This window comes from Anolis sagrei, chromosome 4, assembly GCF_037176765.1.
Source record: "Anolis sagrei isolate rAnoSag1 chromosome 4, rAnoSag1.mat, whole genome shotgun sequence".
In the NCBI taxonomy this organism is placed as follows: Eukaryota; Metazoa; Chordata; class Lepidosauria; order Squamata; family Dactyloidae; genus Anolis; species Anolis sagrei.
This window is the reverse complement of record NC_090024.1, coordinates 206,804,626-206,822,647: the sequence shown is the minus strand read 5'-3', so window position 1 is coordinate 206,822,647 and position 18,022 is coordinate 206,804,626. Positions and strand designations below refer to the sequence as shown.

The 18,022-nt window shown below is 40.2% G+C and overlaps 1 protein-coding gene across 3 annotated transcripts in view; it reads right to left on the bottom strand.

Annotated features, from left to right (window-relative positions):
- CEP250 (centrosomal protein 250) overlaps positions 1–16,020 on the bottom strand; it is a 39,789-nt gene extending 23,769 nt beyond the window's left edge. Inside the window, exons 1-14 of one of the 3 annotated variants that reach the window (XM_060772423.2) lie at positions 15,678–16,020; positions 13,644–13,826; positions 13,067–13,123; positions 11,630–11,712; positions 11,345–11,510; positions 10,244–10,350; positions 8,326–8,589; positions 7,534–7,624; positions 5,312–5,416; positions 4,102–4,254; positions 3,563–3,729; positions 2,568–2,750; positions 1,855–1,999; positions 54–200 (exon numbers count right to left, since the gene is read on the bottom strand). In XM_060772423.2, the coding sequence (XP_060628406.2) occupies positions 54–200; positions 1,855–1,999; positions 2,568–2,750; positions 3,563–3,729; positions 4,102–4,254; positions 5,312–5,416; positions 7,534–7,624; positions 8,326–8,589; positions 10,244–10,350; positions 11,345–11,510; positions 11,630–11,712; positions 13,067–13,123; positions 13,644–13,826 (1,851 nt within the window). In that variant the 5' untranslated portion in view covers positions 15,678–16,020. The remainder of the gene's footprint in view (positions 1–53; positions 201–1,854; positions 2,000–2,567; positions 2,751–3,562; positions 3,730–4,101; positions 4,255–5,311; positions 5,417–7,533; positions 7,625–8,325; positions 8,590–10,243; positions 10,351–11,344; positions 11,511–11,629; positions 11,713–13,066; positions 13,124–13,643; positions 13,827–15,677) is intronic. The other 2 variants (XM_060772425.2, XM_060772424.2) reach the window with 2 other exon arrangements.
- Positions 16,021–18,022: the final 2,002 nt, after the last annotated feature.

The following is an 18,022-nucleotide window of genomic DNA, read 5'->3' as shown; positions in this document are numbered from 1 at the left end:
CCCCATTCTGACTGCTCAGCACAGAAATACTACCTTCGGAACATGCTGCTTACCTTCAGGATGATTTGATGCAAACCCACTTTATCCAAAGCTAGAGCTTCATTAAGGGCACTCATCTTTGCAGTGGCACCTTGAAGATCAGCAGTTTCTGTCTTCAGCTTATTGTGAGCACTGGTTAGCTGTGCAAGGGATTGCTCAGTCTTGAACAACACACAAACAAACACACATACACGCCCCAAAAGAAAACATCCAGGAATAATTACACAACAAGCTTCTGATCAATGGCTTGGATTAAAAAAACAACCTGCAAGCCAATTTTGGTGCACACAAAAATGACATTTAGATCTAACAAAAATACAGAAAGTATACTAGAAGAGTCTCAAGCTAATATGCTCCTCCCTCAACCTCCACGACATGATAGGAATCTTTCATTTCCTTTCTGGATACAACATTAAGTAGTGGTTTCTCAAAACCTTCAGCTTTGATTATGGTTCATCGAAATATGCCAACATCATAGAACAATATTGGAAGTGGACTTGTTTTATGAAGTCAAACATTTGATCAGACACTGTTTGACTGCCCAAAGTACTGCATTTTTAAAAAGAGTATGCTTCTCTGTGGTCAGGGTGGCTAAATGGTTTGGAGAATAAGCACAACACCTAGTATGTTTTTTAAAATATCTTTGAATCTGTTCCTAGAATAATTTGTGTTCCTGTGAAAAATATTGCTCAGTTGTTGGTACGTTATTGAATTAATTTAGTAACATGAAAATGTCTGAGTACAAGTCTATAGCACCATTTTAATTTAGACTGGAACTAGACATTACATACTGTTTATACTGTTGTGCACAAACTTTCTACTGATTTTTCTTTAGCAGACTTTGAAAGTTGTGAATAAGTGCAAAAATGATTGAAAGTGTGGGGAACTGTTTAACTGTTTCTATTCTAACTATTTCTCACTTAGACTTACTACACTCCCATAATGTCTATCTTCATCTTCTAGACTAAAGGAAGTAATCTAGAGTGATGCAGTTTTGTCTCCTTCAGGGAAAAGAGTGGGTGGGACAGGATTTTGTAGGGAAAGAGTGAAGTTTCCCAACATTTGCTCCTCCTCCGCTTGCAGTCACCCAAAGCTGAATTTAATGTGAGCAAGGGAAACTTTCATCTGTCCTTTGTCTACAGAATCATCCACTAGGAGTGACTTCAAGAACCACCAGTTACCTTCAAACTTTAAGTATGGACTTTGTTGTGGGGAAATCAAGTTAGTGCCTGGGTGGAGATAGGCCCAAAACCAATTAATAAATTGTTATCGTTTCTTGAATGCAATAACGTGGGCATTGATTCTTTGGGGTTCCTTGTTCAAACAGGAAGGCAAACCAGCTGATAGAAAGTTAATACACATTAGCACTAAAGACATTTAAAGCAGCTTGGGTGCAACAGCACAACTGGTTTATGTGGATTTTTGGCAGTTCATCAATAAGCTTTGGCCTTCACTGAAGAAGACTTTGGCAAAACAGGACATGATCTAGAAAGTTCTTTTGGTCACTAATCCTAAATTTCTTATTTATATTATGGTATCCAACCCAACTTCTTATTCTTGCTTTCATGCCTGCTGTCTGTTTTGTGATCAAATTTGTATTATTTTCACTAATGCTATTCATGTTGAAAATTTCATTTTACTTTCGTTTGTATCTTACTTTTGCTTAGACATGATAGAGCCGTACTGCAGTGTGTGCTGTATCACCACTTTTTGATTTTGTGTTTAATAAATATAGCTTAGTCGGGCTGAGGTTTCCTGTTGGAAATACAAGAGTTAGTTCATCTATCATGAGAAAAAAAATAATTACAATTATACCTGTTCCAGTGCTGAAGCAAGTTCATATTTTTCTTGCTTCATCAGTTCTCCATCAAGATGAGACTTTTCCAGAGCTTCTCTCAAAGCTATCAACTCATTTCTTAATGACGAATGCCTTTCTTCAAGGGCATTTCGATCTTCCTGGCTAAAAATGGGGGGAAACACTATTTTTTAAAGAAAGGAGTCTAAGTGTGGTGTTAGTGCTTAAAAAGATGCATGGTTTTCATTTCTCGAGGCTAGAAGTGCAAATCTTCATAATTTTTGCAAAGTTTACAATTACTGTCAAGAGAGAGCTCCTTCATACCAATGCCAGATGAAACAGAAAAGGTCACTCACATTTTCAAGATGTGGGTGCACAGATGAGAATTGTCTCCCATAAAACTACTGTCGTAAAATAGAGATACATAGTTGGCCTGAATTAGAAATTTGAGTATTTCTAATTCATCACCACTCTTCCTCCTTTGAATTCACATATAAAACAGAAAATTGATGTAGCCTAAAGAGGTGAGACTGAACAGGAAGTCTCCTATTCAGCTTTTGATTCTGGTTCAATAAAATTCACTAAATAATCTATGACAAGTCATTTTTAGTTTCAGTTTCCTTTATAACATAGCACACACTCTCTATTTCCCCTGTGAATTTGAATTACCCAGCAACAACATATTCAGCTATTTGGAGAAAAGAAATATGTAGAAGAATAGATCAAAACTCACATGTACTCTCTTTCCCTCATCATCCTTTGCAATTCCTGCTGCTGTTCTTCTTTCTCCCCATCCACCATGTCTCCTTTAAGTTGCAGTTCAGTGTTGTTTTGACGTAAATGCCTGACCTCTTGTTCCAAAACTTCCAAATGCTGTTGCAATTCTATCCTGGATTTCTCTAGGGTAGCATAGTCCCTGTGAAGTAGTTATAAACCATTTAATCAAATATTATAAATGTAAGATAATGTAACATGTGAAATAGCAGCTATGGAAAATGAGCCCCCGGTGGCAATGCGTTAAACCCTTGTGCCGGCAGGACTGCTGACTGAGAGGTCAGCGGATCGAATCTGGGGATAGCAGGTTGAATGTCAGCTCCAGCTCCCCATGCCAGGACATGAGAGAAGCCTCCCACAAGGATGGTAAAACATCAAACATTCGGGCGTCCCTAGGCAACATCCTTGCAGATGGCCAATTCTCTCACACCAGAAATGACTTGCAGTTTCTCAAGTCGCTCCTGACACGAAAAAAAATTATGGAAAAGCAACAACATGAACTGCTATTCCCTTTTCCATCAGAACAGCTGAAGAGAATAAATGAAAATGAAGCAGAATGACAAATGACCACTTCTCTCTAATCAGGGGAAACATGTCCCCACTGAAATGTTTTCAAATGACCCCCTGAAGAGGAGAAGAGTTTAAAGAATACAGAAAACAAGTTCTTTTTCACAACTTATGCCAATTGATTTTTTTAATGTAGGAATATTAGGGAGATTTGCATGGAAATAAGAAAATGCAATGCAAGATAAAAATGGTTAGTTGCTATTTAAGATCAATAAAAGTCTCTAAAACCAGTGTGACAAAATGTGAGCCTCCAAATACTTTTTAGCTGCAACTTCTATAATCACTCAGCACTGGGCAGGCTGCTTGCCTTGATGGGGCAAGTCCAAAGGCAGCTGGAGAGATGTCCGTCTCTACTCTAAAGGAAGGGGAAATACACATAAGACGAACCTGCTGTAAGTTTCAATTGTGGACTGCAGATGTTGAATCTGGCTAGTGAATGTATCCCGCTCTTTTTCTAGCTGTTCAATTCTTTGTCCTTGAAAGAGGGAGTGCTCTTGTTGCTTCTCCAGAGAAGTGACAGAATTCTGACTAGCGAAGAGTTGCTGCCTCAGATGCTGAAAAGGATTCAGGCAAAAAGTAGTAATTTTAAAAAAAGTGAGCGCACAATATGGAAACTAAAGGTTATTAGGTACAAACAGAATGCATAGAGTGTTAGATCACAGAGGGGAATTAGACAGACTGAAAGAAAAGACAGAAAGAAGGTTCAAATGTAGGACAGAAAGAAACATTTATGGAAGGAGGGGACGATTAGAAGTTGTAAGGAAAATCCCTGGAGTGGGAAATAGCCTGAGGGAACTAGAAAAACAGATTAGCAACAGAAGGAAGTGGCTGAAGTCCTAAAGGCTGGACAATACAAACAGGAAAGTATTAATACAGATGTGGTGTTATAAGTCTCATTGGCAAGAAAGCTTCCAAAGCCCTCTCACCTGTACTTCATTGCTTCTCTTCGACAGTGCCTCACGAACGAGGAGGAGGGCACCATTTAGGCCACCAGGATCCAACTGCAAGGAGTGGCCAAGCTCAGCAGGCTTCTCCAATTGTGGTTTTCCAACAGTAGCATCATTCTCATTTAAGACTGCCTGAAATCCAAGATCTTGTTACTCTTCCAGTTCTGAAAACTTGCAAAATCACCTCAAGCTGCTCATTTGTTTTCCAGTCACTCTCAATTTGGTGGGAAAGTATTTTTAATGCTGGCATTTGTTGTTTCATTGCTGCATAGGAATTTATGCTAGCTTTTGTCCTTAAAGGCAACCAGCTTTAAAAACAAATATGGAAGAATAATACAATCCCCAAATCTAGAGTTTCATCTACCTGCATCAGATGAAATTTCCTAGGTCCTCCAGGCTATTCTCTAGTATGCTTCCCCTGGAAGTTACTACAGAGTCCCTTGGAAAGCCTGTGTCCTCCAGAGTGACACTATGGTAACTTGTGGTGGAAGTTGTTCACTATTATCAACAGTTTCCTGTTTCCAGGGTAAGTTCAGGAATACCTGTCTCACAGATATGGAGGTAGTACTGCATTAAGGGGCCATGGCCATCATATTCTAATGACAAAGCTAAGTGACAGAATCACTAAGTGAAACAAAACCCCCAAATAACTCATTGATTTTTTGTAAAGCTATGAAAAAGATCAAGAATTCTCAAAGTACTTAAAACAGTAAAGATAAAGGTTTCCCCTGACATTAAATCTAGTCGTGCCCGACTCTGGGGGTTGGTGCTCATCTCCATTTCTATGCCAAAGACCTGGCATTGTCCATAGACACCTCCTAGGTCATGTGGGTGGTATGACTACATGGAGCACTGTTTCCTTCCCACAGAAGCAGTTCCTATTGATCTACTCACATTTGCATGTTTTTGAACAGCACTCACATGCAAAAATCTAGGATTATAACATCAACCTAGTTTTACATTAAACTGGGTTTTAAAAAAAACAAACCAGAATCCAGGGCTTAATTTGTCCTTAAAGTTAGCTATGTCTATGTTTCATTTTGGAATTAAATAAACAGACAGATGAAGGTGTCCTGCAGGCAGCATCAAGCATCTACCTGAAATTTAGAATAATCTATATTTGCAAACAGGATTACATTAAAACAAAAAAAAACCCCAAGAATTTAGACTGTATCCTAGTTATACCTACTTCCATTATTTCTTTTATCACATGCCGAAGAGAAAGGATCTCTTCATTTACAGTCTTGTTCCGCGATTGTTCTAGTTCATATTCCAGCTCCAAATTATTAGTCTTCTAGAAAAAAGAACATGGATCAGTAGGAAAGTGTTAACATCTCATTCATCCATATATAGTTGCCACCAGATTTCTGTTTTGTATTTTCCTGGTCAATTTTTCTTGATTTTCCTACCACTGTTCCAAAAAAGCTCCAAATTTAAGAATCAATAGAATATATAATTGAATAAAGGTTTGAATAAACAATTTTAAAAATGCAATCTACTGAGATAAAGTTTTTGACAAAATTGGAGATTCATGTTGAGTTTTTTTGAATAATGTTAACTGAATAAACATATCTGCTTTGAAACTCCAGCAAAAAATACATCAGTGGAGATTTCACTACAAATAATCTGTAAACAGTAACAAATAAGATAACATTTTTGCATTAATTTTGTATCTGTGATCTCTTTCTGTATCACTAGAGAAGAGTGGTATCTGTTAAACAATACATAGTAACGACTCTAAATGCTTTTTTTAACAACTTTTTCATTTACTTAACACAGCTCTGTGTATGTTCTCATTTCTAAAGTTTTGTTGTAAAGAATATAATACAATTGGCCAGGGCTATACTTTACTGCTGTTTGGGTGCAACAACTGGATATTATGTCCACTCAATCATATTTCTTGACAGTTGTCAAAATTGGCACATCTTAAAATCAAGTGAGCATGAATTGGCTTCAGCTTGTAAATTACTAGGGGCAAATCAATGAGTTCTGGATAATAAAATAATGTTATCTTATTCTATTTCGCTGCTAATAATCACAATAATTATATTACTTTCAAAATCATACAGGCAGTCCCAGTGTTACAAACATTTGACTTACAAACTACTCATAGTTTTAAGAACAGAGGTTGAGACAACAGGAAGTGAGAGAAATTTATCCTTCAGAAGAGAAATTCACTCCTGAAAGTGTTATGGAGAAAAGGTGGCTTAGCTGAAGCTTTATCGCCAATCCTTGTTTCTACGACAAGGATTTCAAAATCCAATTCTCACAGGGACAGAAAGTGAGGTGAAATCTTCTGAACAGTGGAACAGACAGCAAAGCAAACTCTAAAGGTGTGTTAACCCTTCCCTATGCTTTCCAAAGCTTTTATATGTGTGCGTGTGAGTGTGACTGGAGTTACACTTAAAATACATACAGGTTCAACTGAAGAAGAAACTTACAGATCCTATCTTGCTTGTAACTTGGGGACTGCTAGTAATCATATTATGAAACAGATACACATCATGAGACTATACTTGTATTCTGCTTTTCAATACTCTAAGCACACATTAAGTGAATACTGTTTTCTTCTTGTGACAGACGAAGGCACTTCAAGGATGTTTCTTAATCAATTTCCCTGACTTTTTACTAAAACTTTGATTTATTTCCATTTTCTCAAGTTTTCTTTAAGTGCAGCAGTAGAAGTGACAACTTAATACTAGTATATATGTCACTACCTCAGTGACCAAAAATGGATATGCCAATGGAAACATCTAGTAAACAAATGCAGAAACCAGGGAAGCAGACACAGTGGAGGTCTGATTTATCCAAATAGTAAAAACGAACACATTTTGGTCACACAACCATATGGCCAAGGATACAAAACACATTAGACATCTTGTTTCCCAATTTTTTTAGCATCTATCACTAACAGTGTATAGAATAAGCTACTCTGGCTCATGTTGACAAGAAGAATAACCAGTGGATTAGTTTCTCAAATTGACATCTCCGGCCCATCCTCTATTCAGATATCAGCCAGCAAGCCAATACCTTAAATCAAGAAATAGCTTCCTAAGATCTACAGAGATACTCGCAGGAACACCTCAGCAAGCAAGAGTCCAAAAGTGGCAAGTTAAAACCCGGAAACTCAATCAGTGGCTGATACCAGATGAGAAACTCCCCCCTGGGCACATAGGAGACTGGGCAACTTGGAAGGAGCTGAACAGACTCTGGCACCATGAGATGCAGAGCCAACTAGAGGCACTCCAAGTGGCCAGCTTCTGGCCAAAGAACATTTGGTATAATGCCAAGTTTTTAACTTTGTGTGTGGTTTTTAAAATACATTATAACTGTACTCTGTACTCTCAATTCACTTCTGACATGATAAATAAATAAATACGTTTCTCAAATGTTCAGCCAACACAACAGTACCTCCAGCGTGTCTCTGAGAGTCTTCATCAACTTTTCGTTCTCTTCATTCTCTTTTTGAGACTGTTCGAGTAAAGCAGTCAGCTCTATCACTCTGTCAAAAAATAAAGACAGCTGGATTTTAAATCATACTGGGTTGTATTAAAGTAAGAACTATATTGGAACAGTTTAATTATGAGTTACAAGAAATGTCTGACAGATTCCAATACCAGATACATGAAAATATTTGAAGAAAATATTTATAAACTCAATTCAATACTTTCATTAATGCACAAGTCCCTTGCATACAACTATAAGAATTTATTTCCACAAACTCAGAAAGGAATCTCCTTTGTAATTATCTTATGGCTATCATCATTACTGTCCTGTCACCCAGCACTGTACCCTTTGTTCAAAAGAAGAAGAAAATAATGTTATTTAAATTATTCCTCTAGCATGTCCAAGCTTTTCTCCTTGTCTTCACTAACGTATTGATATTTTTAAAAAATGTTACTATTGTTGTCTTCTTATGATAAAAGTCATCAACTAATTGAAGATTTTTAAAAAATAATATTGACTAAATGCACTTTAACTGAGCAGCCAGTTTAAAAAATTCTTGCTACTAAAATCTCAATATATGAACATTTATTTTTAATTAGAACTAACATATAAATAACAAAAATGAAAATAATGGTAATTATAACTAAAATTAAAACAGACAATTTAGACTTCACAGAAATTACAACCTGAATCTTTCAAAATATACACAGTAAACAAGGAGTGCCCCATTTTGGCCTTTTGGAAAAGGCACTTCACCTGCTTTGGAGATCTTCCCTTGCCAAATCTCCCTTGACACGTAAGTTCACGATTGCTTGTGCTTGCTGGTATATTTCTTTCTCCATTTCTGTCTTCTCGGACTTCAAATAAGGCTGTTGTTGTTGCTGTTGCACCTGACCCTTCAGGACAGAACTTTCTATATTGCTCATCTCCAAAAGTCGTGTCTCAGAACTTAGTTGGAAACAACTGATGAGTATAGAGCCAGAAAGTCTCATCTGCTCTACCTTTAGTTCAGACAGATCCCTGAAGCAGAAACAAAGAATACTATGCTGGACTGAAAAAATTTAATCTATACATTAGAACAATTTTTTAGGTTTATTCATTTAGAACAGAGCTTTCCAAATATTTCATGTTTGTGACACACTTTTTAGGCATGTATCATTTTGTGACAAAAAGTTAAGTTTTACTAGCAAACCAGAGATTAAACCAAGAGATACAAACACATACAGTAACTGTAAAAACGAAATGCATGGGAACACAACATATCTCATGAAAACCTTTGATTTATGTATTTAAATATATGATTTCTTGCTTATTTCACATAAACTCAGAGGCTTCTTCTTACATTAACACAAAACACCTACACACTGCAGCTGACACATTAACGTGTCACGACACACAGTTTGGAAAGCTCTGATTGAGTGTATGTATACCCAGTGCATCAGTCACAAAGAAAACCATACCCTTGGCAACCATAATTTTCACTGTTGTGGTATACACTGAAGTCATTTCCAATCTATGGTGACCTTAAAGCAAACTTATCACAGGATTTGTTCTGAAGGGATTCGGCTTTGCCTTCTTATGACACTGAGAAAGTGGCATTGATCTGAACCCTGATCTCAGAGTCATAGAACGCGCTGGCTCTCCTAGTACCACTACTCACAGATACCATTTAATTCAGAGAATGAAACACACTAGGAAGAGATAATTTATTGTTATTATTATTATTGATTTGGCATTCCAATTTTATTTTTTGTTTTATTCTGATTATTCTGATTATTATTATTATTGATTTGGCCTTCCACTTTTATTTTCATTTTTCATTTTTATTTTTGGTTGGCATCATCCTTTTGCTTAGGTCCTTCGCCATTCTCTGCAACCGCAAACCCATTTTCACTCAGGAATCTCCCCAACTTGCCATGTACCTTTATGGAACTAAAGTGTCTCTGTCAATCCCATTAACTTTGTTTTCTCCCCTACTCTCTGTTTTCCTAGACAAAGGGAATCTCAATCTTTTTTTCTTTCTCATCCTCCATGCTCCCAAAACCTCTCCCCCTGCCTGAAAAAGGGGACCCCCAATGTCCCAATGCCTCCTTCATATCTTGAGTACACAAGATCCTATTTTGCCTTCAAAGGTCTGAAAGATTTCTAGAAGGTTCCAAAGCTGACTGAGCAAGCACAGGATTTAGTACCATATGTGTGAATTCACAGGTGACCACTCGGAGAAACACGGTTACAGGTAAGCAACCCATACTTCACTTCTATATTCAAGGTCCTCTCCCCACAGATCCCCAACAGCCTCTTCTTTTCCTCTCTTGGTTGCTCTCATGTGTGTGAATGTTTTAGTAACCTTTCTAATTGCTTTTAAATACTGAGGGGGGCACTGCAGGACTTGGGGGCATCCTTGGCACAGCTCAAGAAGATCCCGAAGACTGGACTCAAACCACCTTATTATTATTATTATTATTTTTACTGAAACAGGCATCAGGAATTAGCTAGAAGTATATAGCAGAACTAAACACCAAAATATTAATAGGACAAGAGAGATAACAAAAGAGTTATTCCCTCTCTATGAGCTTCTTTGTCCGCATTTTGTCATTATTCAGATGAGACTGACACATCACTTTATCAGGATGTGATTTCTAATCCAACTCAAAGAGAATCTGTTATTCCTCACCTGTCAGTTGCTGTCTTCATTTCCAGAAAATAACGGCGTAATGTCACCACTTGACGCCATATTCCAAGAATACGATCGTGTTCGGCCCGCATATAGCTCTCAAAGAACTACACAAGAGCAAGTGACAGATTTAGACCATAACGGTCCAGAGTATAAGGGAGCTCAGAATACAGGGATGGGATAGGGGAGTGACAAGGAGTGGGGACAGATGCATTCATTACTTGCTCAGGCAAGCAGGAAGGTGATGGGCACCGCAAGGAGGGAAGGGGCATGAATGCCTTCCCTCACTCACATGATTCTTTGGATGGAGAGATGGGACTGGGGAAGTATGAGGAGGGAGCACAGATGAGCAAGCATGAGATGGTGACAACAGCCCCTCAATCCACCCCAGAGACCAGTGCACCACCTGCCCCCTCCCCCATTTACTCCATTCTATTCCACACACTCACCACCCACTTCACCTTCCACAGATTTGATAGACATTTTTATTCGTGTCAGGAACATTAATCATAGAAGTTTGTTTTGTCCGTACTTAATGCTGGCTGGGGAAATTTATATCTATATACAAGGAATTAGAGCTCTTTGAAATGGATTGACTGATAAAAGTATGGACCACACTGATATGTATCTTTAATTGTTATTTAAATGCTGCTAAACAGTGCTTAAAAAGGTTTCCTCTGACATTAAGTCTAGTTGTGTCCGACTCTAGGAGGTGGTGCTTATCTCCATTTCTAAGCTCAAGAGCCGGCGTTGTTCGTAGACATCTCCAAGGTCATGTGGCCAAGATGACTGAATGGAGCACTGTTACCTTTCCGCCAAAGCAGTACCTATTGATCTACCCACATTTGCATATTTTTGAACTGCTAGGTTGGCAGAAGCTGGGGCTATCAGTGGAAGCTCATTCTGCACCTCAGATTCGAACCGCCAACCTTTCAGTCAGCAAGTTCAGTAGCTCAGTAGTTTAACCCGTTGCACCACCAAGGGGCCCAAAGCTTACCAAAGCATTAAAATGAGGATTTGCACCTGCCTAGACCACAAGGGTGATTAAACAAATTCATTTCCCTCACCCTATCATGAATCTTTTTTCAAATATTTTCCTACCTTCCGTTCTTTGTGCCATTCACTCTCTTTGTACTCCAACTCATCCCTGGCCTTTGTCCAGTCAGCTGTCAGTTTGCTGACATCTTCTCTAAGGGCAACATTCACTTCGTTGGCCTTGTCCAAGTGTTCCCGGAGCAAGATGTTCACCCCAGCCAAGTTCTGACATCTGAGATACAAGAGAGAAACAACAAGTTAGGGGAATAATCATTGTCCCAAGACCTACCGCCAGCATTCCTTCTGTTTCCCCAAATTCCTTCTAAGATTTCCCACCCCATCCCAACTCACCTCTGTTGCTCTTCTTCCAACTGGATCAGTGCTTTTTCTAAACTATGGTCCTTTTTGTTATCCCGCCGAAGTGAATAAGATGCCTTGATGAGAAAAGTGGAAGACTGAATCAAAACACTTGCACAATACCTGCTCTGTTACCTCAACATCATCATTTGTTCATGTCATCAGCAGTGAAGAGATTATTATTTATTATTATTTATTATTTCCCGCATTTGTATCCCGCCCTTCTCACCAAAAGGGACTCAGGGCGGCCTCACAACAGACAGCAATTTAATGCCGAAAACATACAATTTCAAAAATAACAATTGTAATTAAAACCACATAATTAAAACATCAGTTAAAATCACGCACGTTCAAATCATAGCCCAAGGTCGGTCCATTTGTCAGTCACATTAAAATTACTCTAATTGTTGCATTGGTACGATTACAGCTCGAATGCTTGGTCCCACAACCATGTTTTAAGTTGTTTTTTTTTCCCCTGGAGAGAGGAGGATGCTCTGATTTCATTGGTGAAGGGGTTCCACAGATGAGGGCACACCATCGAAAAGGCCCTGCCTCTCATCCCCACCAATCGCACTTGCAAGGGTGGTGGGACCGAGAGCAGGGCCTCCCCTGATGATCTTAATCTCCCAGGTGGGTCATAAAGGGAGATATGTTTGGACAGGTAAACTGGGCCAGAACCATTTAGGGATGTATAGCCTAAAGTCAGCACTTTGAATTGTGCTTGGTAGCAGACTGACAGCCAGTGGAGCTGGTGCAACAAAGGAGTTGTGTGCTCCCTGACCACTGCTCCTGTTAGCAACCTGGAAGCCACCTACTGGACTATTTGAAACTTCCGAATAGTCTTCAAAGACAACCCCATGTAGAGCACGTTGCAGAGATGGCATGAACATGAGATATAGTAGTTTACATTTTCATTATACAGTAGAGTCTTGCTTATCCAACATAAACAGGCCGGCAGAACATTGGATCAGCAAAAATTGGATAATAAGGAGGTTTAAGGAAAAGCCTATTAAATGTCAAATTACGTTATGATTTTACAAATTAAGCACCAAAATATCATGTTTTACAACAAATCGACAGAAAAAGCAGCCCAATATACAGTAACATTACGTAGTAATTACTGTATTTACAAATTTAGCACCAAAATATCACAATGTATTGAAACAGCTGTGGATCCGGGCAGGAGGCAGACTGCATTAGATAATGCAGAATGTTGGATGAGTGAAGGTTGGATAAGCGAGATTCTACTGTATTCCTTTTTCATTCTACATTTCTAAGGGCTAAAGTAGATATTATGTTAGTTGTGCCTTTAGTTCCTACATGGGTGATTTAAAAAATGGGGGGGGGGTCCAAATCTGATTCATCACCACCATTAGAACTAGCACCCAGTTTCAAAAACCACGGCATTCATTCACCTCCCTTTTAACTTACCCTGCTTGCTTCGAGACGCTGTTCTAATTCTCTGCACCAATTTCGATATTGCAACACCTGTAATAAATGGAGAAGATTTCTTCAATTTTGAGAGCGGCAGTGCTTTCAGTGGTGCTTCTAACAGTTTTTGAGTTTATTTCTAGGTTTTCTCTTTGTGCTAGAATTTACTGGCCTTACACATTTTGCTCCACCAATATCCTTTGTGAGATAAGGACTATCTAAATCTATAGAAAAACAAATAGCCAACGTTGTGGTTTTTGACAGTTGTTGATTACACATTAATATCGAGCAAAGATATCTGCAGACATAAATTTAAAAAGGGAAAATGTTCAGGAAGCTTTTCAAAAACTCCAAACCAAGTTGAAATGTTGAAACTGGCTTACCTGCCAGTTCAGGAATAAAGTTGTGCAGGTCCAAGATATTTTGGACCATCAAAACACTTAACCGCTTGAAAGTAACTTGTTCAAGCAGATACTTCACTCCTCATGTTTTCTTGTTGCTAACTCTGCCAACCCTTACCATACAAAACCTATAAACAACTACTTCCAGGAACTACTTAAAATGCAAAGGACTTTACCTTTCCCTGGAGCTTTTGGACAAGTATTGCCTGCCTGTGTTGTGCCTCCTGTGAATTCTGCAGTTTATTTCGAAATGAAGCCTGACTTTCTAACATCTGTTGATGAACTGAAACTAGTTGGTCATCAGACAACAAGTGGGCCGACTCCATTTTCATGCTGTGCACTGCTTTGTCACCTTCCATCTGAGGGTCAAAGCAAAGAAAATAAAGATTGCTTTTCATGAATCTGCCATCTTTTCATAAATCTTCCCTTTGGGGGGAGAAGGGTGGGGTAAAAGTGCATGAAATAAATAAATAATAAATAAAAAAACAAGGTGGCCTTCCTCAACTCTACTCACCCAATAGGAATATCATTGTAAGTAGCAATAGTGATATAAGTGCAAATAGAGAGAATCATTACTGGAAGAAAGCTGGGATATAATAAAAATAATAGCAATCACATTAACATTAATAATAATTACTATTATTTGCACATTTGGTAAGTTTTGTATTAGAGATTCACAGAGGATGCACTTCAAAGCAGAAAATGTGGGATTTTATTCAACTGTGTGGAAGGGACCTCAGTTCTGTGTTAAAGAGGGATACAGATGTGTAGAAACTCATCTGCTTTATTCCAAACAATGTGAAAAACTCTTCCTGAGAGATAACAATATAGTACATGATAGGTATTAACAATGATGTAGCTACAAGTACAAAGTCCTATTACTGGGAGAAAGGTGGGATGGTGATGATGATGTTGTTGTTCATTCGTTCAGTCGCTTCCGACTCTTCGTGACCTCATGGACCAGCCCACGCCAGAGCTCCCTTTCAGCCGTCATCACACCCAGCTCCTTCAAAGTCAATCCAGTCACTTCAAGGATCCGATCCATCCATCTTGCCCTCAGTCGGCCCCTCTTCCTTTTTCCTTCCATTTTCCCCAGCATCATTGTCTTCTCTAAACTTTCCTTTCTTCTCATGATGTGGTCAAAGTACTTCATCTTTGCCTCTACTATCCTTCCCTCCAATGAACAGTCGGGCTTTATTTCCTGAAGTATGGACTGGTTGGATCTTCTCACCATCCAAGGCAGTCTCAGAACTTTCCTCCAGCACCACCGTTCAAAAGCATCTATCTTCCTTCGCTTAGTCTTCCCTATGGTCCAGCTCTCACATCCATAGGTGACTATGCTTTAACTATGCGTATCTTTGTTGCCAGTGTGATGTCTCTACTCTTCACTCTTTTATCGATTTTGGACATTGCTCTCCTCCCAAGAAGCGTCTCCTGATTTCCTGGTTGCAGTCTGAGTCTGCAGTAATCTTTGCACCTAGAAATACAAAGTCTGTCACTGCCTCCACGTTTTCTCCCTCTATTTCCCAGTTGTCAATCATTCTTGTTGCCATAATCTTGGTTTTTTTATGTTTAGCTGCAACCCAGCTTTTGCGCTTTCTTCTTTTACCTTGATTAGAAGGCTCCTCAGGTGATGATTATTATTATTTTTTGTCGTGTCAGGAGCGACCTGAGAAACTGCAAGTTGCTCCTGTTGTGAGAGAATTGGCTGTCTGCAAGGACATTGCCCAGGGGACGCCTGGTTGATTTGATGTTTTTATCATCCTTGTGGGAGGCTTCTCTCATGTCCCCGCATGAGGCGCTGGAGCTGATAGAGGGAGCTCATCCGCCTCTCCCCGGATTCGAACCTGTGACCTGTTGGTCTTCAGTCCTGCTGGCACAGAGCTTTAACCCACTGCGCCACCAGGGGCTCCTAGGTGATGATAGTAACAACAACAACAACAACAACAATAATATTACTTGCATAAGTTCTCCATTTGAGAGTAACACAAAGAAGTAGAAGAAGAAGAGAATGTACTGTCTAAAAGAAGACGTTTCATATATTCATACCCTTTGCAACTGGGCAAAAAGAAAGACTTTGACTGAGAGACCACTCTTAACACTGTCCAATGTTTGGCTTCTCTATTGGGAAAAATCAAAATACATCATCAACGTTTTTGTCACTGAGAAGCCTAGACAACCAGCCACAGATAATATTGAAATAGCTTTACCTTTAGGTCAGAACAGTGTTTAGTGGTACTTTCAGAAGGAACAGGAAGACGTCCAGGTGGGGAGAAGACTGCTGCTTATGGGCATCTCTCTCCCTCTTCAGGGGCAGGATGGTGATTCTCCTCCTCTGGCTCATCTGTGCCGCTGGGTCTTTCCTTCAGGACCCGCAACAGCTCGGCCTCCTCCATTCCTCCGTCCTCCCAGGGCCAGGAGCAGCAGCTGCAGCCTCCCCCTCCTCCCCCTCCCCCTCCTCCTCACCTGCGAGGGAAGCACAGGTGGGTGGGAAGGACTCCTGGAGGCCACAGGCCGCAAGTCAGCTGTAAGGCATCTATCTCCGCCCCCGGATGGGAATGCCTGCCCCAGTGCTTTCTGGGGGATGTAGTTCTCACAACGCAGTTGAAACGGCGGCAGCCTCTTGGAAGAACTACATTACCCAGGATGCATCGGGCTGCCGTGAGAGGCGCTCGGCCGGTAAAGCGACCCGCTGAATTCCTTTCCTGCTTTCTATTGGCTTCGAGGGAGGAAAGGAGGCGGAGCCAGTGAACGGACGCGGGAAGAAGAAACAGGGACATGGAATGAGGCCTGGCTTGGGATGCATTTAGAGTTGCATCAGGCCAAAGGAGATGGGCGAGGCAATGCCTGAGGCTGAAGCACAATAATAACAACAACAACAACAAGCCCTCTCCCTCGCAAATAATCTGCTCCCTTGTTTATCTCACCCTGAGTTTAAATATTTTATCTTGCTCATTGTCATTGTGTTTGTTCATTGCATTCATATGTTTATGTATACTGCTTATTGTATTCATATGTTTTGTGTATTTTGCTGTGTTGTTGCTGTGTTTTGGTTTTATCTTATTGTACTTTTTCTGTTTGGGCTTGGCCTCCCTGAGGCCCTGTTGGGAGAGATGGTGGCGGGGTATAAATAAAGTTTATTATTATTATTAAGCACCGGGACTGTGGCGCAGCTGGCTGGGAGTCCGCTGCATTAAGATCACTACTGACCAAAAGGTCATGAGTTCAAAGCCAGCCCAGGTTGGAGTGAGCTTCCTACCAATTTGTGTAGCTTGCTGTTGACCTTTGCAGCCCAAAAGACAGTTGCATCTGTCTAATACAGTGGTTCTTAACCTGGGGTCCTCAGATGTTTTTGGCCTACAACTCCCAGAAATCCCAGCCAGTTTACCAGCTGTTAGGATTTCTGGGAGTTGAAGGCCAAAAACATCTGGGGACCCCAGGTTGAGAACCACTGGTCTAGTAGGAAATTTAGGTACCGCTTATGCGGGGAGGCTAATTTCCAAGGCCATAAAAATCTCCAGCAAGCATGCAAAGAATGAGGAAGTACTTCATCAGTGTCATAAATGGACGGTGAAGCAACAGCTCCCCAGGTGGCCAGAATGCCCTCATGAAAAAGCTGGAATGTTAAATAGCCTCTGTGTGTCTGTCTATATATGTTGTGTGTCTATGGCATTGAATGTTTTCCATCTATATGTACATTGTAATCCGCCCTGAGTCCCCTGCAGGGTGAGAAGGGCAAAATATAAATACTGTAAAAAATAAAATAAAATAACAACACAGGAAGTGTGCGATGTGTGATCCAATACAACAGACAGGATAGTGATCTTGTTTGCTGTTTACTAATCTTGTGTATCAGATAATATTGACCACAGATTCCAAGTGTTGACTGTGTAACATACTCAGCTGCTGCAAGAAGAAGAAAAAGCTTCTGGAAGATCTCGCAGACCTACTACAAGCAGAGGCATAACACTGTTGCTCAGATGATTCACTAGAACTTGTGCCACAAATGCCATCTGCCTGTGGTAAAGAACTGGTGGGAATCACAAACCTGAAAAATGTTACAGAAAATGAACACGTCAAACTACCCTTGGACTTCTGAATTCAGACTGACAGAATTTTGGAGCACAATACTCCTGACCTCACAATCATGGGGGAAAACGAGCATGGACCGTCAATGTTACAATCCCAGGTGACAGCAGAATTGCTGAGAAGCAACTGGAGACGCTTACACAATACGAGGATTTAAAGATCGAACTGCAAAGACTGTAGCACAAGCCAGTAAAGGTGGTCCCAGTGGTGATTGGCACACTGAGTGGCCCAATCTACCATCCTTGTGGGAGGCTTCTCTCATGTCCCTGCATGAGGAGCTGGAGCTGGCAGAGGGAGCTCCACCAACTCTCCCCGGATTCAAACCGCTGACCTGTTGGTCAGCAGTCCTTTTGGTACAAGGGTTTAACCCATCACGCCACCGGGTGCGATGGAACCAGCTGTCTGCACATTTGTTACTAGGGAGTACTAGGTATCGGGATGTTGCATATTGAGGCTGGCTCAGATC